We start from the raw sequence: 23,603 nt of genomic DNA, 5'->3' as shown, positions 1-23,603 counted from the left end.
TGTAAATATTACATGTAATACAAATATTACAAGAACCCCTTAGTGACCGCCAATACGTATTTTCACGGTGGTCACTAATGGGCTTTATTCTGATACGTACGCTTTTTAGCGACGAACGTATCCGAATGCTCTGCCGCCCCCTTGCGGCAGCAGAGCGGGGGATTAGCTGTCAGTGTGACAGCTGATCTCCCCCTGAAACTACCCGGAGCGGCGGGGAGTTTAACCCATTGAACGTCGCTGTCATATCATGACAGCGGCATGTAATGGGTTCCGGTGGCTGCTCATGGGTCCTGTGGCGCCGTCCGGTCCATCGATGGTCTCCATGGTAATCCCAGGGGCCTAATGAAGGCCCCCCAGGATTTCCATGGATATGCTATCAGGCTGACAGGCATGGCTATTAAGATTGTCAGCATGTCAACATGATGCATAAAGTAGTAGTGCAATGTATTGTATCAGTGATCACAGATCACTTTACAGTATTTCACTAGTGTACAGTAATGTACGCTAGTGTAAAAGTAAAAAAAAAAGTGCACCAAAACACAAAACATCCCCCCCTGCCCCCTCATAATAAAAATGCATTATATTCCCTATACACTATAAACCGTTACATAAAACAGATCAAAATCACAAAACCTATACATGTTTGTTATTGCCACGTCCGTAACAACCCAATCTATAAGACTAAATCATTAAATATGTCGCACGACACACACTGTAATTTAAAAAAAAAAAAATAGCAACAGAATTGCTGTATTTTATCAATCCCCTTTAGAAAATACATCATAAAGGAGATCAAAAAGTCATATACATATAAAACTTGGTATGAATAGAAACTACAGATCTTCCCACAAAAAATGAGCCCAAAACCAGCTCTGTCGTGCAAAAGATAAGAACGCTATGGATCTTGCAATGTGGCGACAGTTTTGCGGGTTTTTGTTAGGAAGATAGCCGCCATTACCTGTAACCACCCCAGATTGCCACAGACTGCCCATAACCCCCTCAATTGTCTATCACCACCCCAGATTGCCTGTAACCACCCCAGATAGCCAGTAAATACCCCCAGATTGCCCATAACCACCCCCAGATAGCCAGTAAATACCCCTAGATTGCCTGTAATCACCCTAGATTGCCACAGACTGGCCGTAACCACCCAAGATTGCCACAGACTACCCGTCACCACCCCACATTGCCCATCACTACCCCAGATTGCCCATCACTACCCCAGATAGCCAGTAACCAGCCCAGATTGCCCGTAACCACCCCAGATTGCCTGCAACCACCCCAGATTGCCAGTAAACACCCCCAGATTGTCTGTAAACCACCTCCAGATTACCTGTAATCTCAATTTTTTTAAATTTTTCTAGCAACTTTGTTATTCTAATAACCGATACTAGCTGCAGTTTTGCTTCAGCAAAATGACACTCCTTCCTTTCTGAGCCCTGCTGTATGCCCATTCAGTGGTTTATGTCCACATATGGGGTAAAGTTGTAGGAGAAGCTGCGTTACAAATTTTGGGGTGCATCTTCTCCCCTGTTCCTAGTGAAATTGAGAAATTTCAAACTAAACAAACAAAATTTTATTTTTTCATTCTTACAGTCTAATTTTGAATACTTTTCTCTAATGCCTGTGGGGTCAAAATGCTCACCACACCCGAAGATGAATTCTTTGAGGGGTGTACTTTCTAAAATGAGATGACTTTGGGGGGGGGGGTTATTCTGCTGACACTACAGGGGTACTGCAAACGCACCTGGCGGTCAGAAACTTCTTCAGAAAAATCTGCACTGAAAATGCTAATTGCCGCTCCTTCCCTTCTGAGCCCTGCTGTGTGTCCTTACAGTGGTTTATGCCCCCATATGGGTAACCATTGTACTCAGGAGAACCTGCGTTACAAATTTTGGGGTGCTTTACTCTCCTGTCCCTTATGAAATTGAGAAATTTCAAACTAAACAAACATATTATTGGAAAAAATAATTTTTTTCATTCTTACTGTCTAATTTTGAATACTTTCCTCTAATACTTGTGGAGTCAAAACGGTCACCACACCCCAAGATGAATTCTTTGAGGGGTGTGCTTTTCAAAATGGGATGACTTTTGGGGGGGTTCTATTCTGCTGACATTACAGGGGCTCTGCAAACGCACCTGGTGCTCAGAAACTTCTTCAGAAAAATCTGAACTGGAAATGCTAATTAGCGCTCCTTCCCTTCTGAGCCCGGCTGTGTGCCTATATTGTGGTTTATGCACACATATGGGGTACCATTCTACTCAGAAGAACCTGCATTACAGATTTTGGGTTTTGTTTTCTCTCATCTTGCTTGTGAAAATGAGATAATTTAATGTAAACAAATATATTATTGGAAAATTTCTATTTTGCATTTTTACGGCCTAATTGTGAATACTTTCCTCCAGCCCCTGTAGAGTCAAATTGGTCATTATACCCCTAGATTAATTCTTTAGGGTGTGTAGTTTCTAAAATAGGGCCACGTATGGGGGTTTCCAGTATACAAGGCTCCTAAATCCACTTAAAAAAAGAGCTGGTCCCTAAATAAATCAGTTTTGGAAATTTCATGAAAATTTGATAATTTGCTGATACATTTCTAAGCCTTGTAACACCCTAAAAATGTAAAATATGTTTATGAAATGACGCCAGAATAAAGAAGACATATTGAAAATGTGACTTAGTAACTAATTTATGAAGCAAAGAATTTCAAAGTTTGTAAAGTGCAAATTTTTCATGATATTTTGAGATTTTTCACAAAAAACACACAAGACAGTGACCAAATTTTGCCACTAACATAAAGTACCATATGTTACGAAAAAACTATCTCAGAATCGCTAGCATACGTTAAAGCATCACTGAGCTATAAGTGCATAAAGTGAGGCAGGTCAGATTTTGAAAAATGAGCCTTGTCATTAAGGCCCAAATAGGCTGTCTTGAAGGGGTTAATGGTGCAGTACAGAATATCAAAGGCCAAGCAAAAATCAGTAGGGTACGTCACATTGGGTAGTCATACATTGGGTAGTCCACTCTGCAGAAGGACTTCCTGACAAGATACTTAGAGAATGTGGTCACCCCAGATATAGAAAAGCTTTAGTCCCCTTTGGTGGTAGTTGCCCCTCTCTGGCTTCTAGGTAGGATGAAGGAGGGTCTAGGAGTACTCAGAAAATAGGCTCTTGGCATAAAGTCCCAGGCAAGGAACCTGGCCTCCAGGCCAGGAACTGCAATAAGCTACAGCAGGAACACTCTCCTGGGTCTCTCACATACAAATACACTAACTAAACACCCATTAGACTGGCATACCTCACCTTTTAAACACTCTCTAGAATTGGGAAGGAATCCCCTAGAATGCCCTAAACTATAGCCTGGAATAGACTAGGAATGAGAGGAGGGTGTAATGTGAGGTACCCAGCTCAAAGATTGGTTACATTACAGTGGCAAATATTAGAAATCACAAGTGCAGAATTAACCCTTCACAGTACTTACCCTAAGCTGTGCTAAGTGGATAAGAGGACCAAAATCCACTGTGTCCATAAGGAGTCCATGAAAACAAATATGGTACATACAAATTCATATGGCTGTCCCAAATTCAAAACATTTAAAAACCAAAAATGGGCCAGGGGTTGTACTGGTATGACATGAACCCCAAGACCGCAACTATAAATCCCTAGTCATCTATCCACAATAATATTTGTGCCTCTCCATCACTGGACCCCCACTACTACCCTCACCATCTCATTCATTGATCCCTGAATATATGTGTTTAAATTTGGTATGTCTGTCTTTCCTCTCATCTGTATTGGCATTTATTGCACCTTCTAAGCACTGAGCTGTAATAGTTTGTTTTCATTAGCATTGTTTATCTGTTTCCCCTGTCTTCACTCAACTCCAGTCCCCACCCACCCCATGTTTCACACCTGGTCCTAGTAATTGCTAAATCCATATATATTCTGGGCTTTGGGTCATATGTGACCCTGGTCATTTGTGAGTCCATCCTAAGTGAGCCATTTAAGTGTGAAAGAAGAATTAATACCAGAATGTAAGGGCCCTTTTACACAGAAAGATTATCTGACAGATTATCTGCCAAAAATTTTAAGCCAAAGCCAGGACTGGATTTGAAAAGAGGAGAAATCTCAGGCTTTCATGTATGAAATCATTTCTGTTTATAGTCTGTTCCTGGTTTTGGTTTCAAATCTTTGCCAGATAATCTGTCAGATAATCTTTCTGTGTAAAAGGGCCCTAAACCAAAGGTAACACTCCACCATATTCTCATCTCTGATCCCTTTCTTTGCTCACAATGTTTATTTTGGCTTTTTTACCTTTGCTTCCATTATCCTCAAACTTTGCTTTAAAGGGGTTATCTAGTGCTACAAAAACACGGCCACTTTCTTTCAGAGACAACACGACTCTTGTCTCCAGTTCAGGTGCGGTTTGCAATTAAGCTCCATTCACTTCAATGGAACTGAGCAGCAAAACCCTGCCCAAGCTGGAGACAAGAGTGAGGCTGTCTCTGGAAGAAAGTGGCCATGTTTTTGTAGCGCTGAATAACCCCTTTAACCCTCCACTCCCCACACCAAGTAACTACCTCTTTATTTCTTCAGCTCTTTTTCCCTCTAATCTGACCCCTCCTGTTATCCTCTTTCCATACACTAAAACTTTTACCTCTTAATGCTCTCAATGTCTGCGCCCTCTCACCTACTCACACCTTCTGTCTCTGTCTCTGCTACTTCTAACTGCTGGAGACATTTCACCCAACCCTGGCCCTCCCCACCTGATCTCATCTACCCCACTGCCCTCCTTTCGTCCACCTTCCTCTAGATCATACCAACCCTCTAACACCATACGCATCTGTCCTGACCCCCTCCCCCTGTGCCTTTCTGTGCTGCAGTCTGGAAGCACCCTCTGTCTGCAATAAACCTCAATTCATACACAATCTCTTTCTTTACCACAACTTCTTCTTCTTAGGCATAACTGAAACATGGCTGTCCCCTACTAACACTGCTTCCCCTGCTGTACTTTCCTACGGTGGGCTCCAGTTTACGCACACCCCTCACCCTGGCAATAAACAGGGTGGCAGGGTTGGCCTGCTGCTAATGGACAACTGGTCCTTTACCCCAACCCCTCCTCTCCCTGCCCTCACACTCAACCCTTTTGAAGTACACTCTATCCATATCTATTCCCCCTCTAACCTCCAAGTAGGCGTCATCTACCAACCACCAGGCTCCGCAACCACCTTCCTTGACCAATTTAACCCTTGGCTATTGCATTTCCTCTCAACGGATATTCCCACCATCATCATGGGTGACTTCAACATCCCCATTGACACGTCCAAATCAGCCGTGTCTACACTCCTATCCCTAGCCTCCTCCTTTGGCCTCCCACAGTGGTCCTCTATGGCCACTCACAAAAAGGGTCACACACTCAACCTTATCTTTTCCCACCTCTGCCCCATTCTCTTCTCTAATCTTCTCATCTGCCCCCCCAGTGCAGAACCTCGCCCACCCTCGCAGGAACCTCAGAAACCTTAACATTCAAACACTCTCTGACTCCCTTCTGCCACTCTACACCATACACTCTCTCAGCGACACTGACACAGTTGCAACCTTCTATAATTCCACAACAACCTCAGCCTTTGACTCTGTCGCCCCTCTCACGAAAAAGAAAACACGACGCATCAACAGACAGCCCTGGCACACTGACCTAACCAAACAACTAAGGCGAGTGCCCAGAGCTGCTAAGCAGCACTGGAAGAAAACCCACTCCAAGGAAGACTTCCAGACATACAAGCCAGCACTCCTTGACTTCAACTTTGCCCTCACCTCTGCTAAACAGGACTAATTTTCTTCCCTCATATCTTCCTTATCTCACAACCCTAGGCAACTGTTTAACAGCTTCAACTCTCTTCTCCGCCCCCCACTGCCACCCCCCACTTCTCTCATCTCTGCTGAGGACTTTGCCACATTCTTCAAACAGAAAATGGATGACATCAGAGTAACCTTCTCCTTACAGTCCCCTCAGCTCCCCCTTATGCCTGTCCAGTGCTCGTCATCTCTAACTCACCTCTCCACCATTACTGAAGAACGTCTCTACAAACTACTCTCCATATCACACCTCACCACCTGCCCGCTTGACCCAATCCCATCCCACCTTATCCCCAACCTCTCCTTAGCACTTGTCCCAGCACTAACCCATCTCTTCAATCTATCACTAACTTCTGGCGTCTTTCCATCTCGATACAAATATGCAACCATCACACCCATCCTTAAAAAGCCATCCCTTGACCCTACCTCCTTATCCAGCTATCGCCCCATCTCACTTCTCCCCTTTGCCTCAAAACTTCTGGAACAACATGTCTACCATGAACTATCCTCCCACTTTTCATCCAACTCGCACTTCCACACCACCTCCTCTTCTCGTCCCCTTACTGTTGGTGTTTCCCAAGGCTCTGTACTCGGGCCTCTTCTCTTCTCCATCTATACTTCTGGCCTAGGAAATATCATAGAATCCCACGGCTTCAGGTACCATCTCTACGCCAATGACACTCAGATCTACCTCTCTGGTCCGGATGTCACCTCTTTGCTATCCAGGATTTCTATCGGCCATATGCTCCTTCTTCTCCTCCCGCTTTCTAAAACTCAACATGGACAAAACAGAACTTATCATCTTTCCCCCATCTCACTCCAACCCCTTCTAAACTGCCAATCACTATCAATGGGTGCACTCTGTCCCCTGTTCCCCAAGTCCGCTGTCTTGGGGTCACTTTTGACTCTGCCCTGTCCTTTAAATTATACATTTAGGTCCTGACCATCTCCTGCTGCCTTCACCACAAAAACATTTCCAGAATCCGCTCTTTTCTCACCCCTAACTCCACCAAACTGCTGGTACGTGCTCTCAATATTTTCTTGGACTACTGTAACATCCTTCTCTCTGGCCTTCCATCTAACTCCCTTGCTCCCCTTCAGTCTATCCTTAACTCTGCTGCCCGACTAATCAACCTTTCCCCTCGCTTTGCCTCTGCCTCTCCCCTCTGCCAATCCCTCCACTGGCTCCCCATTGCCCAACATATTCCCTTTAAGTTGTTGACCATAACGTACAAGGCCATCCACAACCTGTCCCCGCCGTACATCTCTGACCTGATATCCCGCAACCTTCGCTCCTCAAGTGACCTCCTTCTGCACTCCCCCCTTGTTCGTAGCTCACACAACCACCCCCAAGACTTTGCCCGAGCCTCCCCCATACTCTGGAGCTCGCTACCCTGACACATCCGGCTCTCACCCACCATCAAGTCCTTCAAAAGTAACCTGAAATTCATCTCTTCAAACTAGGCTGCAGCCTATAATAATTCTGCATCACACTTGACTGGCTGCACTTTACCTCCTGTTTCTCTCCCTGTACCCTCGCGGGCAGAATGCTCTTCCCCCATGTACCAGCCTGTCTTTTGCCTTCATGTAATGTGTTCTGATCTTGTATTGATCCTGCTTGTTACCCCTATCTATTGTATAGCGCTCTGGAATTAAGGGCGCTTTATAAATAAAAAAATAATAATAATAGTAACTCCATGTGAGTATATTAGCATTAAAGAGCAACTCCAGTGACTTTTTTCTTTCAATTACAACTGGTGTCACAAAGTGCCAGAGATTTGTAGTTTAGCTCTATTAAAAAATCTCGAGTCTTCCAGTACTTATCAGCTGCTGTATGTCCAACATATCTATGCCTAGGTTTATGGCATACAGCAGTTGATAAGTACAGGAAGACTTGAGATTTTTTATTAGAAGTCAATTGCAAATTTCTGACACCAGGTTTCGAATTTTCGCAATAACAATCGCATTTGAGCGATAATCTTCGTTTAAACAGTCTTTCACCGATTTACCCTGTGTGTGAGATAGGCTTAAGCGATCTTAAAACGATCGCAATAACGAATTTTCTAAACGATATATCGTTCCGTCTAAATGCTGATCATTATAAAAAACACATTGTTACTTCGAAATCGTTAATCGTTCGATTGGGCGAATTATCGCTCTGTTTAAATGCAGCATTTCTTATTGACTCCTGTCTTCTGAAGCTTGTAAATTCAGTGGTTTTGGTGAAATTCTATACTATTAAATTATGCAAATTACCTTGTTAGGACAGCTGGGAGTGATCACTGTTCCACCCACCTGCTGGAATATGGAGTCAGAACTCATGAGCATTAGAGATGAGCGAACCTGGAGCATGCTCGAGTCCATCCGAATCCGAGCGTTCGGCATTTGATTAGCAGTGGCTGCTAAAGTTAGATAAAGCTCTAAGGTTGTCTGGAAAACATGTATACAGCCAATGACTATATCCATGTTTTCCAAATAGCCTTAGGGCTTTATCCAACTTCAGCAGCCACCGCTAATCAAATGCCGAATGCTCGGGGTCGGATAGACTCGAGCATGCTCGAGGTTCTCTCATCTCTAATCAGCATCTGAGCAAGTGGGTGGGCTGAACAATACTTAAGTACACCAAAGTATAGTCAGGAGAGAATGAGAGTTGTCTTTCAAGACAAAGGCAAATATAAAATATTGACCAAAGTACCAGTAGTCAGTTAGATCTTGGTTAAATATATATTTTGTAGCAAAGTATACTATTTTCCTTGATTTCTTCTTTTTTTAATTAATAGCAGGCAAGTGACACATTGTTCTTGGTGATGAATGCTATGCTGTACACCCTATTTCCAGCTCTTTACTTGGGAATGGTAGACAAGGTACGTGCTGAATATTAATAACATTGTTAGTGATTCTATCTGTGGCCATACAACAGTTGTTAGTAAATTTATGTTTTAGGGTAGCTTCACACGTACCATATTGCAATGGGATTTCCCGCTGCAAGTTCCGCAGTGGAATCCGCTGTGATTCCAAGTACTGTCATTTGCTCTGGGTTTACATTCTCGCAGCGGATTTTTCATTCTGCCACAAGTATGTAAAGCTCTGTCCCACTTAACTCGACCCTGCCCAGGTAATACATTGCCAGGCTGCGCTCCTGCTTGCTGCTCAGGCTTCCAGCTACTGGTGCCCTGCTCAGCCAACTAACGCACTGCCCCGCCACTGCCAGTGATTGGCTGAGAGGGACGTCAGGGAGCTGGGAGCCTGAACAGCAAGCAGAAGAGCAGCCAGGTAATGTATTACCCAGGCAGGGCAGGGTTAAGTGGGAAGGAGCTTTACATACGGTGGAATGAAAAATCAGTTGAGTATGTAAACCCATAGAAAATTACAGACACAGGATCGCAGCAGATTTAGCTGCAGAACTCGCAGAGTGAAATCTGCTGCAGATCTTATTTGTATGAAGCTACCCCTATAAAAATCCTAAACTCCTGGTGGTGCAATTTAATTTTTTTTTTTTTTTTTTTTTTTTAAATACCTGGTATCTGGTATCAGAAAAATATACACTCACCGGCCACTTTATTAGGTACACCTGTCCAACTGCACGTTACCACTTAATTTCTAATCAGCCAATCACATGGCGGCAACTCAGTGCATTTAGGCATGTAGACATGGTCAAGACAATCTCCTGCAGTTCAAACCGAGCATCAGTATGGGGAAGAAAGGTGATTTGAGTGCCTTTGAACGTGGCTTGGTTGTTGGTGCCAGAAGGGCTGGTCTGAGTATTTCAGAAACTGCTGATCTACTGGGATTTTCACGCACAACCATCTCTAGGGTTTACAGAGAATGGTCCGAAAAAGAAAAAACATCCAGTGAGCGGCAGTTCTGTTGGCGGAAATGCCTTGTTGATGCCAGAGGTCAGAGGAGAATGGGCAGACTGGTTCGAGCTGATAGAAAGGCAACAGTGACTCAAATAGCCAACCGTTACAACCAAGGTAGGCAGAAGAGCATCTCTGAACGCACAGTACATCGAACTTTGAGGCAGATGGGCTACAGCAGCAGAAGACCAGACCGGGTGCCACTCTTTTCAGCTAAGAACAGGAAACTGAGGCTACAATTTGCACAAGCTCATCAAAATTGGACAGTAGAAGATTGGAAAAACGTTGCCTGGTCTGATGAGTCTCGATTTCTGCTGCAACATTCGGATGGTAGGGTCAGAATTTGGCGTCAACAACATGAAAGTATGGATCCATCCTGCCTTGTATCAACGGTTCAGGCTGGTGGTCGTGGTGTCATGGTGTGGGGAATATTTTCTTTGCACTCTTTGGGCCCCTTGGTACCAATTGAGCATCGTTGCAATGCCACAGCCTACCTGAGTATTGTTGCTGACCATGTCCATCCCTTTATGACCACAATGTACCCAACATCTGATGGCTACTTTCAGCAGGATAATGCGCCATGTCATAAAGCTAGAATCATCTCAGATTGGTTTCTTGAACATGACAATGAGTTCACTGTACTCAAATGGCCTCCACAGTCACCAGATCTCAATCCAATAGAGCATCTTTGGGATGTGGTGGAACGGGAGATTCGCATCATGGATGTGCAGCCGATAAATCTGCGGCAACTGTGTGATGCCATCATGTCAATATGGACCAAAATCACTGAGGAATGCTTCCAGCACCTTGTTGAATCTATGCCACGAAGAATTGAGGCAGTTCTGAAGGCAAAAGGGGGTCCAACCCATTACTAGCATGGTGTACCTAATAAAGTGGCCGGTGAGTGTATTTAAAGAAGTCCATGCTCTTACCTCCCCTACTCAAGTACTGGTGGCCGTTAACCACCGTTCCAGTCCCTGGGTCTGAGTCGGGAGCCGGGTCATGACATGTCAGTCAGCCTGCTCAGTCAGCAGCCGAGACAAGACCCCGCTACAACCGCTGTCTGGCTGAGTGGACCTCACACATCATGACCAGGCTGCAAGCTCTGACCAGGAAGTGGCTGGGGACCCAAACAGCGTTATGTGGCCACCAGTGATGTATTTTTTTTACTCTCTCCTTCGCCAGCACTTGTTAAAAAATAGCTTTAAATAGCTTAAATTCTTTTAGTGTCAAAGATTTTTATTCTAAAGTTTTCAGTTTATACAGAGCAAAATAGCCCCACTTAGGGGGGATAAAGTATGCAAAGTATATAACAATGATATCCTAATTATAAAAAAAAAAATATATACACCAGTAGGAGTCTAGCTTTCCTCTTTCCTATCATCTCCTTCTTTCTTCTTCTATTGCACTCTTTCACCCACTCACAATGCTGGGGAGGAATAAGTCACATGGGTGGAGGAGGAGCTTGGTCTTTCGTTCTAGATGTTGTGGAGGAAGGACACATGCTAGATAGCTCTCCACAGTAGTCCTATTTGGGCCCCCACCCTCTGCCATGTCCCCATACCTCGAGCCAGTCTTAGCTAGTACCCCGCATGGAAATGATGCAAGACAGTACACTGCTACCAAATCCTTCACTAGTTACTTTCCAAAACACTATGCAGTGTTAAACTTCCCTTAGGAGAGGACTAGCCAGAGGCAACCCACGCCCTGGACTAGGAGAGTCACAGAGCAGGACAGTATCCACAATAGAGCCAAAGAGCTAGGAACTGATCCGGACAAAGTTGCAGTAAGCCTAGGAACTCGCAGCACGGGTGTCAGCAGGGAACCCTCAGCATTCCGCTCATCCCAGGTAACAAGGTCTGGGGCCTGTGTCACCCATTAGGAAGGTTCAGCCAAGTCTAGTGGGCATAAGGTGGTGTGAAGACTAAAGTCAAAGGTCAATACATGGGCACAGGTGTTCTTCTTATTCTTCTGATTCTTCTTCTAAGTATTACACCTCATCCTACTACATCCCGGCAGAGCACAGTACTACATGGGTTGTGACTCTCTCGGCATCCTCCTCTCTGCTACTCTATCTCTTGTATCACTCAATACAACTTAACCAACACGACTGTCTCCTACACTGCACTTCAACTACAGATCTAGTCATTCTATTGTCAAGTGTTTATTGGAACTTTGTCAAGCATGTTTCAGAGACTCTATCTAAAGGAACCTTATACTGTTAAACCTGTATTACCTGCTGCACATTTACAAATAGTAAACCAACTTAACTATAACCGGAGACTGTGATTATTCGTGGAAACTACCGACACAGCACACAGTGCAACCTTGGGACAATCTCCCCTTTCTGTGGGTGGCAAGCCCTACTATCCAGGAGGGTCACTACACCACTCTGGCCATCCATGAACTCTCTAACCCAAGGGATCCAGTAGCAACCCAGCAGGACACTGACCACAGGGAAAAAAGGGTACAACCGGCCTTGTCAAATAAAAGCAGGCGTGCCATCACATTTGTGTGCTCACCAGGCACTGGTGTCATGTGACAACATCCCAAGATCCGTCTGTATCTCGGCCATCCACCACAGAAGTGGCTTCACAACACCTAGCAGGTGATCGTGCGCTCCTCCGATATAACACCTCCGGGAGTACACCACAGTGACATACACCATCACTAGCCGAGCACATCACAGAATAGTCTGACTTGATCTGCCTAAAGTAAAAGCATGCTCGTCTGGACCAACCCCTGCAGTTTACATCACTATCTCCCTGTCATATACATAAATATCCCTCTTGGGACATTTAGGGAAGAATGATATGTGTTTACAGTATGCTGCCTTGTGCAAAACAATGCCTCAGCTTGGAAGGTGATTGTATTGTAGACTGACAGACATTAATGCATTATTGGAATTGTAAAAATGAAGAAAAAATGCTTTGTGTCACAGAGATCTCTCCAGAGGTGTTATCTGTACCTGGTAATATGGCCAACCATAGGCGGACATATCACTTGTGCAGCCTGTTCAGCTACACAGGGGCCCAGGCCAATAGAGGGGCCCACCAGGCTGGCACATGTCTGTAGTAAGTCCCCCAGGTGGTATCAGCTACCGGGAAGTGCGGGCCCCCTGCACCTGTGGGGCACACTCAGTTACTGGATTCTGTGCCCGGCCGGGGCTGGTTCTCCTCTCTCCACCTCTCCTCCTGCACGCTGCTGCTGACACCCCCTCCTGTACTCCACTGTCTGACATACTTTGTGTGAGGAGGAGAGGACAGAGAGCATGTGGTGACAGGGAATGAAGGGATCCTGCAGGGTTATAGCTGCCAGGGACAGGACTGTGAATAGGAGAACAGCGGCAGCTCTGACAGTGAGTGATTATTGTCAGTGTGTCTTTCAGGCTGCTGGAAGTTTTAAGATAGAGGGTGGACTGTGTAAGAGAAAGCACAGAGCCCCCCACCCTCTGATGCTGATGTTTCATTATAAGTTTATGCCTTTTTTTGCAAATAACTGTGCCCCCTCCCCCCTGCAGCATGGTTGTTTTTCTCTTTCATTTCCCCCATAAGCAGCCACATATAGTACATGTATCCCACCTGTGCCCCAACAGTGATTAAGGGCCCATTGGTTCTATCCCCTATTAGTGCTGTTCTGGGGTCACACTATGAACTATATATTCTGATCCCCCACAAAGCATCCAGTGTACAATGCACCCAAGACCCCACAAGTACAACAGCAGCAAACACTACAACTCCCAGCACATACTGCAGTCTGAAGTCCTAAGGATATGCTGGGATTTGAAGGACAAATAAGCTGACAACTCAAGGGGTTATCCTCTCGGAAACTACGTCTCCTAGCATTTTCTGAGAGCTTCATAAGCGTAAGGCATTCTGAGAGTTGTGGTTATTGTTATTCCGGGAGTTGTGTTCACAGAAACATCAGTACATGATGGGACAAGGTCTGCATGTCGCTTCTGACGGGTTCTTTATTTGGGTGCCCCCCATGATCAGTTCTATTAGTGGGCCACAGGTACCCCGGTCCCACACTGGGGCCTGTACAGACTGCAGCACAGTCTCTTAGTTGGCCCTGGCATCTGTGCTGTGCTGTGGGGCCCTCCCGAAAAACCTACTGGATACCTGAGCGTACATATATGTGCGCCTTTATAAAGGCAGAAAGCTGGAGAAACAAATAGGTTATGGGGGCCCAAACACAGGGGCCCTTTGTAGTCTGTGTCCGCCCCTGGGACCTACCCTATCCCCTGCTAACTAAGGGTGCGTTGACACTACACAATCTGCACAGATAACATTTCACGGATTCTGCCACTCGCCCCCACGATCTTGCTTTACTCTCTGCCCGTCCCATAGACTCGGGCGTTGGCCTTCTCCATCATGGCCACGCGGGAAGTACAGACAAGGAGATGTCTCACCATCAGGGGTCCTCCCAGAAACGATGCTGTACAACTGTGTTCCACCAGGGGGCGTCGTTGAAACTTTGGCGCGTTTTGTTGGTTAACACTTTGCAACTTGCTTCTGCAATAAGGAGCACACAGTTCTTGTCAATCTTTGCACAGTGAACCACAAACCATACACAGTTCTTCAGGATAGCAGTTATAGGGAACAACAAGGTTTGAATCCTGTTAGTGACGCCAATTCTGTGGTGCCCACCGCCGGTTTGGAGGTGGGACGGCTGGTCACTTGCCAGATGGTAGAAAGTGACGCTACTCACGAGGTACAGCCGGGCCCAGTGATATTATTTTGTGACGCCAGTGCTGGTTGGGCACTTAGGTATAGTGGCACACCTGCTTTTAGTTTAAAGGGCCGGTTGTACCTTGTCTCCCTGTGGACAGTGACCTGCCAGGTTGTTATAGGGTCCCTTGGGCTGTTGTCACGGTGGTCCGGAGTGGAGTAGTGACCCAATGGGACTATTGGCACTGCCTCCCACAGAAAGGGGCGATGACCCAAGGAATGCATGTGTGCTGTGTTGGTTCTTGATGAGGAATCACAGAGTCTCTTTATCATAAATAAAATCCATTTTACTTTGGAGATACTTGTATGCCGCAGGTCATACAGCTTTGCATTGATATTTATTCTTAAAGGAGAAGTCCAGCAAAAATTTTTCTTAAAGTAATCTATTGCCCCCAAAAGTTATAAAAATCACCAATAGACACTTATTACGGGAAATGCACATAAAGTGTTTTTTCCCTGCAGTTACTACTGACTCAAGGCTTCACTTCCTGGATAACATGGTGATGTCACAACCCGACTCCCAGAGCTGTGCGGGCTGTGGCTGCTGGAGAGGATGATGGCAGGGGGACACTGAGGGACACAGGGCACTGGAGGGACACTGAGCATCCCCCTGCCATCATCCTCTCCAGCAGCCACAGCCTGCACAGCTCTGGGAGTCTGGTCGTGACATCACCATTTTATCCAGGAAGTGAAGCCTTGATGCAGTAGTAAGTGCAGGGAAAAAAAGCACTTTATGTGCATTTCCCGTAATAAGTGTATATTGGGGATTTGTATAACTTGTGAAGGGGCAAAACAATACTCTCATAAAATTTTTCACCGGACTTCTCCTTTAATAAGACACTTAATAGTTCAGAATCCAGATCTGTAGTAAGCGGATAGGAAGTAGTACAGTCATGTAGACTGAGCTGTGTGCTGAGAAGTATATAAAAGAATCAGAATAGCAGAGAGGAGGCTGTCATGAGAGTCCCAACCCAAGTAGTACTGTGCTCTGACGGGATGTTGGAGAAAGAAATAGAAGAATACTTGAGAAGAGAGAGGGAGAATACTTGTGCCGTGTTTTGACCTCACACTCCCTCTACCCATGTGACTTCCAATCTACAGCCCCTATAAGGTGTGCTGTGAATGGTTAAAGAGTGCATATGTAAGAAGTAAAGAGAGAAATGATAGGATAGAAGAAGAGAACACGCTCGTTGGTCTACAGATCCATGTGAGATACAAACAATAACCCTTGCAATACTACAGTTGTGCAACAACTAAGTACATACACTTACAATAGCGACAACTTGTGGCAAAACTTTAACACTACTACATCACCAAAAAGTACAGGCTTTTAAGAACAGTGTAGCTACTAGTAACACCCGTGGTGGGACACCACATGTAAGTCCCACAATAAAGCCGATAAGCACTGAACATGTTTGTTAGCTGGGAAACTCTCAAAAGCAAATTCTATATTCCGTGCCCCTTCAGAAAAACTGTATCTGGACTATGAGGGAGTTAAGCAGGCTTTGTTATCCCGTTGCACCATCACACCTGAGTCTTATAGGCAGCGCTTCCGGAATTTGCTAAAAAGAAAACAAGACTTATCAACAAGCTTTTCCATGCTCCAGACCATGGGTCTCCAAACTGCGGCCCTCTAGCTGTTGCAAAACCACAGCTAAAGCTATGGATTTGGCTATGGGATCAGGCATCGTGGGAAATGTAGTATTGCAACAGCTGGGGGGGCCGTAGTTTGGAAACCCATGCTCTAGACCAGAGGACTCAGGGCTGTGGGGCGCAGAATTTCTAGGGACATTGTCAGCTTTTCCTGAAGGAGCAGTTTATGGAAAGACCTAGAGGAGTTAAACAGTGGGTGATAGATAGTGGGTGAACCCCAGACTTTGGAAGAAACTGCCTGTCTTGCAAATAGGTATGTGGAAAACAGATATGCAGCCCTGCATGTACTACTACAGCACCAGAGAAGGTGAGGGAGGTGTCATCCCGACTTCTACAGCCTCCTCACAGGTCACCTAAAACCGTGCCTCCTGGTTCTCGGAGCTGCCCAGGACATCTGCAGGAAGTTTGTCCGATGGCTAAGAGATCATCCACTGGGTTACCTATTCACCAGCAGCCCACCACATATCTGCAGTCAGTCAGAAAAATAGGGTGGAATGCTCCAGGGTGGATTCAGTAGCTGGGTGATGCAGATTAATTGGTCTGTTACTGAAAAAATTAAAAAAATCATGTGATTCCAGCACAGGTGGATGGACAGCCAGCTGCAGGTTTTATAGACTCTGGTGCCTTCATCACTTCATCCCAGGACAGATAGCAAAAGTTGTGTTGGCTGGTAGGGAGAAATGTGAAGTGCCTGTTGCCCAGGTGACTTTGGACGGGGGAAGGACCCATCCAGCATGCAGTGGGGGTGATGGTCAAGCTGCCTGCTGATATACTTCTGGGGAGTTTTGTGTGTCTTTGTGTGTGGGGGGGGGGTTGATGGGGCAATGTGGGCACTAGGAGGTCACCATTTCAGGTTTCGGTCAGGCAGTCGAAAATCTAGAATCGCTCTGACTGACCATACCATGTAACAGATCTCTGGACACCCCATCGGCAGCCCAGCAACATGAACGCCAGGTGCCAAAGGGTTTCCATGGCAAAAAGAGGCCTGCTGAAGGTCCTTAGGCTGGCCAAGTATGTGGTCAGAGGCACAACTGTATACACTGCATTACTGTCCATACATTTTTACTAAGAAATGCAGGAACCACTGTAGGAGGAAGTGGGGAGAACCACAAAATGGCCACCACCATCACACAGTCAAGGGACGCATTGTTCCTGACCTGTAGTCGTTAAGGATGTGAAAAGAAAGTTATGCTATTTTAGGCTCGATTCACACGTAGTAATAGTGCGTCCGTATGTACGGATGTAATAGTGCGGCCGTATATTTGATGTTTCGTGTGTATGCTGGGAAGTATAGGATATGCGGCTGCACAGTGCACACTCCGTATGAGTTTCTGGCCTGATTGTATCCGGGTCCGTAAAAAATGAGCAAGACCATTATTTCCGGGCCGAAATGGTCCAAGTCGACCGTAGGAAGTAACATTCGGGCCTGGCGGAACCTCTGATTACTGCCGGATCAATCTGGATTCTCATTAGAATAATTCATCAATGCGTAACGCCCCTTCAGTTTAAAAGGCCCAAGTGAATGGGCTTCAATAGGTGACCATCCTTTTAGGTGTCCCGATCTGGAGCGATGGCACGGCGAGCGGAGCATGGTGGTGCTGGTCGTGGGCGACGTGGTTCCTGGCAGCGGGACATTGATGTTCCACGCCTGATCGCAGAGGTAAGTTTGATCGAAGAATTACACTCATCTTTCTAGAATGGTTTTACTTGGAAAATAGGATGTGTAGTCTCTTTCTGTGTATCTATTTATCCCTCTCTCTATCTATATATCTATGTAAATATATGTCTAATAATATGTAATGTATGCGAACCCAAATACATATCTCTGTTAATATATTTATGTGATGTGTTAAAATGTTTTACTTGGACTTAGAAATGCACATGGTCGTCTCGGCCAACCAAAACGCACCTAAGCCACATGTAACACACATATGAATGTCAACACTGTTAGTGGTCTTAAATATAATCGTTTTAGTCATGCGACACGGGCGTGGGAATGTGGCCTGCAAAAAACCACAAAGTATCGTCATGTGTTTCCTTATCTGCTATAGTATTAATTTCTAGTGCAGTTCCCATATAAAACCACTACTTACATATGTCGAATTTAGTATCCCTATTGAGTGTAGGGTTGTTTGATTTCTTACATGTATCAATTGTATTTAATAACAGTGACATGTGTACAAATGTAGACAATTTTTCTGCACAAATCAGTATAGTGCGTTTTGGATGCGTTTTTTGTGTGATATAGTGCATGTGAATCTGAGTAAGCGTGCGCACTACACCGTACACAGTATAGTCAAGTAATGTTTGTGGAATCTTTTGCAAATCGAGTCGAGCAAGGTTGCGTTTTTGATGCGTTTTTTGTGTGATATAGTGCATGTGAATCTGAGTAAGCGTGCGCACTACACCGTACACAGTATAGTCAAGTAATGTTTGTGGAATCTTTTGCAAATCGAGTCGAGCAAGGTTGCGTTTTGGATGCGTTTTTCATGTAGCTCGTTTTTGCACGTAGTTTCATGTTATTGTGTGCTCCTCCTCGAATGTTCGACCTAATGCTATACCTAACCTTACATGTATTTAATTATTAAAATATATTTGTCACTCTATATCAGCGACTGTTTAATACATAAATGTTGACCATAGTTATTACAAAATGTCGAGATCTCTAACCATAGTCGTTGTGACATGTTTTATCCACACACTAAGATAACAAAACACCACACACACACCAGAACAAACACCGCAGCAGTGAAATAGTTAGCTTCACTCGTTTGCACATGTGTTCATGTATTTTCGAAACAATGTTGATTTTCTCTTTCATCAGGTGTGAATGCAAAGCTGGCATTGATCTGGTCTTGTGGCCTACTAATTAGTGCTAGTTAAGATACAAAGCCTTTCCTAAATTCAATCATTAGACACCAATCTTGGTATGTTTTCAGAAGTGTGTTCAAAGAGTTCTGGCATTCCTTGGTTTAGTGAGTCTTGGCTCAGTGGTTATTAGGCTGTGTTCCTTAGATTACACAGGTGGTCTGTTGGAATCCCAACACCACTCTATGTAATGTCATAATGGAAAACATGTTCTTATTCTAATCGATGTAGACACACAGAGAGGTGAAGTCAGATGGAGATGTCTAGTGATTTCTGTCTTTCTATATAATTTTTCAGGTGCGGTCCCGTCCCCATTTGTGGGACTTGACTGTGCGTGGCTACCACGACCGCGTCCTGCGTCGCGAGACGTGGGAGACGATAGCGGCTGTGGTAGTCCCACAGTGGGGCGATGTGACGGACAGCGAGCAGCTGCGGATGGGTATGTCGTGTTGTCAAATAATGTATGACATAAAATTGTGAGAACAATGTCCGATATTTCTACCAAGACCTCGAAATATCTATCAATTATTAAAATCTATCTATTTCTAATAAATCTTTGCTTTTGTCAGTCCGAGCAGTGGAGACACGCTGGTCTAGTGTCAGGGACCAGTACCAACGGGCGATACGCACGGAGGAGAGGGGTGGGGAGCCGATCTCCATGCGCTATGCGCCTTTGTTGGATTTTATCCCGAGCCGCAGTCAACGGCAGTAAGTATATTTTTCTTATTCCATAATGTATATAGTATCATATAGTGTACAATATGTAATACATGAGATAAAATGTTATATGGGAGTAATGAATTTTAATTCTGCCTTTGGTTGTTCAGCAGAACCTGGTCCATACTCACTAGCAGATAATCTCATCCGATTTCACCAATCTGCCTCTTTATGTATATGTTTTATAGGAATGTGCAGACAATTATCTTTAATGTATCCCGATAATTTGACTACATACACTATTGCCATTCTTTATAAGGCCCTAGTTGTGTCATGTTTGTTAGCCTTCATGCTGGTGTATGTGACTGTCCAGAGAGGGTTAATGTATCCTGACCAATCACAATAGTCCCCTTTGCTCACACTCAAACAAATGCTTACACACCACTCTGACTCGTGCTTCAACATCCTGTCATTTCTCTAAAATATGTTAGTTTCTGTCATGGCGCTAGAACAACATCTCGTGATTTTTGCAGATCACGGTCACTCCCTCAGTTGTTTAGCGTGTGCTGTAGGTGGCAGAGCCAGTAAGCATGGTGAATGAAATGGCTGTTTCTATGCAGCGGATAATGTTTTATATTTAGTGTCCTACAGTACTAAGCAGTCCGAGAGCTGTTCTCCGGCCCACACTATTCACTTCCTTTATACTCAATGCTGGGCGGCCTGCTGCTCTGTCACTGTCTCAGTGTGGCCTGCGGGGATCTATGACAGGTACACAGGCCTCTTACTGGCCGCTTGTGTATCTGGTCACATGACTAACTCAGGCTCCTCTCCCTGCTGGGCCACATTAAAAAACACTTGTTGTTGTGTTGTCACCAGAATGGTTCCATGCCCACAACATGCCCTGAAGATGAGAGCATTGTTTCCACACTCAGAACGGGGAACATTTTTGGCTAATGTTTTTTTGTTTAAGTTTATTAGAAAACACTAATGTGAATGAGTTAATATAAATAGTTGTATGTCCTAACATAGGATGCGCATAGTACTACATAATGTCTTCGTGTTACCAAAACACACATTTCGACATACTGTATGTTATCAAAACTTAAACATTCGATATATGAAGTACCTTTATGAATGTGTCCATATTAGCTAACCTTTCTGTCTCTCCACAGAACCAGTGGCAATTTCGCAGACCCACCGGGAGGACAGGATGCTGCTGGTTCTGATGTTGCAGCATCACAGCAGGAGGGGGATTGTGCCACGCCACCGCCATCACAGGAGCCTGGCAGTCCTACTCTTTCTGAGGGCACGGAGCCGATGCCAGGACCTTCTGGCTCGACTTCCATGCACGAAGAGGAGGAGGCTGCAGCACCATCAACATCTGGTGCAGGTCCTAGTGGTGTGCCCCTGGCAGCTCGGCCACGTCAGCCACTCACGAGGCCCACTACTACCACCACCAGGAGGCGTCGGGAGCAAGAAGAAGCTCATTCAGCACTGAGTGAGTTGGATCAATCTGTCGTCAACTTTGTCAGGCGGTTTGATGGAGGAGATGATCAGAATGATTTCTTCTGCTACTATCTGGGAGTCCGTTTACGGAATCTCCCTACTAATCTGGCACGTAGTGCGCGGATGGTTACAGAAGTGCTGCTGTCGTGTCACGAGCAGATTGACCCCGATACTTTCCCCGACCCTTGCTATGTGGGCGTCCTCCTACAATCTGTGTATGGGTTACACTCACGGAGGCCACATATCCCGCCGGAGGGCTTTCTTTTCCCCGAGACCACTGCGCCCCCACCTGTGCCCCCACCTCTCTCCCCCCTTGTCCCCCCAGCATTGTCCCGAGAGCCACCTGGTGCCATGCCCCCTCCATCTGAGGGTACTAGGGCCGTTCCTAGGCGCCAGCCACGGCGTGGACGGCGCTCTCGGACATCTCGTTACCCACGACGTTTATGATTTCTACTATGTGATGTATGAGGCAATACATCATAATATTATTATATTTTTTTGGTTTAATTTTTATATTTTTATTTTTTTTTTTTTTATTTTTTTTTTTTTTGGTTTATGGCAAGTGGTCTCCTTTTTCAGGCCCAGAGAGGTCATTTTGTGTTAGGGTAGAGTAGGGTCCATGTCCCTGAGGACACCTTACCGGGGTGACATGGTACACTCTGTTTGAAAAAACAGTTTGCTAAGATCCTCATTTAAAAGAATCTATAGAAAAAAGTAAAATCATAATGTCTTTCCTTTAGCTATCTCCAGGGCGAATGGTTCTTGTGTGTAGGGGCCCTTGTTAGCAGAACCAATATGTCACTACATTTAAACGTCAATAAGGAAAAAAAAGGACTGTCATACAAATAGATGAGTTCCTAAATGCAAGTGTCTGATGTGTCCGGTTTTTACATCCATTACTGACTTTTGTTGCCTATGTTTGACTCAGCATCTTGCACAGAAGGTTGATTTGTGAAATGTATCCTTTTTGTTAACCTTTATACACAATAATGGGTTTAATGTGATATTTCATACAGAACATGCAGAGTTTGGTGTAAAATTATTTTAGATATAATATTTAATTCAACATTATAAGTATTTTAATGATCAACAATAAAATCCAAACTACATTTGGCCTGGAGAAAACAATGCTACATTGTGTGTGTGTGTAAGTCGAATAGTTGACATTCTTCCACACACATCTGCGTTGTTCTCTCTCGATTGGGAGGTGTAATGTAGTGATTTGGCTCAAGGTTACTAAAGTACCGCGCGCTTACACAATGTACTGTATCCTAGAATAAAATCCACATTTTCACACATGGAGAGGCCTAAAGCCTTGCCAAGGATACATCAAGGATCTATTCACATGTTTTCAGTTTAAAAAGCTAAAAATTAACCATTATTATGTTTGTATTGGTTTGGCCTTTGCACATAGTGCAGTTAATGGATGTGTTGACGATATATATGTAACATTTCCCCCAAGTCTCAGGCTTTTATTAACATGTTGTGTCACTACGCTAATCATTGACTCAGTGTGTGCTGGATGAATATCTGATAGTCTGCTCCTAGACTGGCCCACGAGATCGGCCTTTGGGAGCCTGCAGCAGAATGCAATGATCTGTCTGCAGTAAGCTGCAGCTTCATGCGCCCTTCCCCCTCTGTCCTAATCTAACTTTGACTTTACTATTGTGACATCATATTGCTTGGCAAGTCTGAGAATGTTTTTGAATACAATTCCTTGTGTATTTATATAATCTCTCATTTTTTCACCTCTCCCAGAAAAAGCTTAGCTGGTTGTGCACTTTGTTTCGCGTAATGATTTGCATTAATGCGACATGCCTATTTTAGCCATGTATACAGATGGCAACACTTTATCAGTCTGAATACAAAGCCTCTATTTCATATGGTAATTCAAAATTTCGTAACCCTGTCAGTAACCAAAGTGAAAACTAACGTTGATTTCTAGTCAACAGTGGCCTTTGCCGCCAAGGGCTGGTTATTTGCATATGTAAATGAGTGTGTTCGCTCACATATGGAGATAGTGGCTGGGCTGATCCACCGGTTCGGTAGCTCCAATATAGAATGGATCACAGAAATCGTGGGGCCCAAGCGGCAAGCAGGTACGACATGGTGCAAACAAAGGGGTGTAAGGAATGAATCTAGGAATAACAAACGTGTTGTTCTGTGGTCATTTCATGGCTGAGCACCAGTTTTCTCCTTCTGGAGATTACACCTTAGTTTGCAGTTAACTGACGACCAGTGAGTGCCTGGCCTGAGGGCTGGGTATGAGGTATCGTTGGTACAGGTGTGCTCTCGGCCTTGTCAGAGAGTGGACATGTGTCCTGGACCTTTGCAGGTGCCTTTTGGGCCGGAAGGGAAAGGAATGTTGTGTTTGTGGTCCATTTCTTGGAGAAGTGGCCAAATGTTATATAGCATTGTTAGTGCATGTATCTGAGTGCCACCCTGCACTGTGGCTAGTTGCACCTGTGTGATGAGA

The 23,603-nt window shown here is 44.9% G+C and overlaps 1 protein-coding gene across 9 annotated transcripts in view; it reads left to right on the top strand.

Annotated features, from left to right (window-relative positions):
• Positions 1 to 23,603, top strand: part of LOC138785982 (phospholipid-transporting ATPase IK-like) — a 344,961-nt gene that overhangs the window by 287,148 nt on the left and 34,210 nt on the right. For 8 of the 9 annotated variants that reach the window (XM_069962531.1, XM_069962533.1, XM_069962532.1 and 5 more), the window contains one exon: positions 8,637 to 8,720. In XM_069962531.1, the coding sequence (XP_069818632.1) occupies positions 8,637 to 8,720 (84 nt within the window). Of the gene's footprint in view, positions 1 to 8,636; positions 8,721 to 17,648; positions 18,281 to 23,603 lie in introns of those variants that run through there. The other variant, XM_069962535.1, reaches the window with a different exon arrangement.

This window comes from Dendropsophus ebraccatus, chromosome 3 (genome assembly GCF_027789765.1).
Source record: "Dendropsophus ebraccatus isolate aDenEbr1 chromosome 3, aDenEbr1.pat, whole genome shotgun sequence".
Lineage (NCBI taxonomy): Eukaryota > Metazoa > Chordata > Amphibia > Anura > Hylidae > Dendropsophus > Dendropsophus ebraccatus.
Note: the sequence above shows the minus strand (reverse complement) of the source record. Positions and strands in the feature narration are given on the sequence as shown.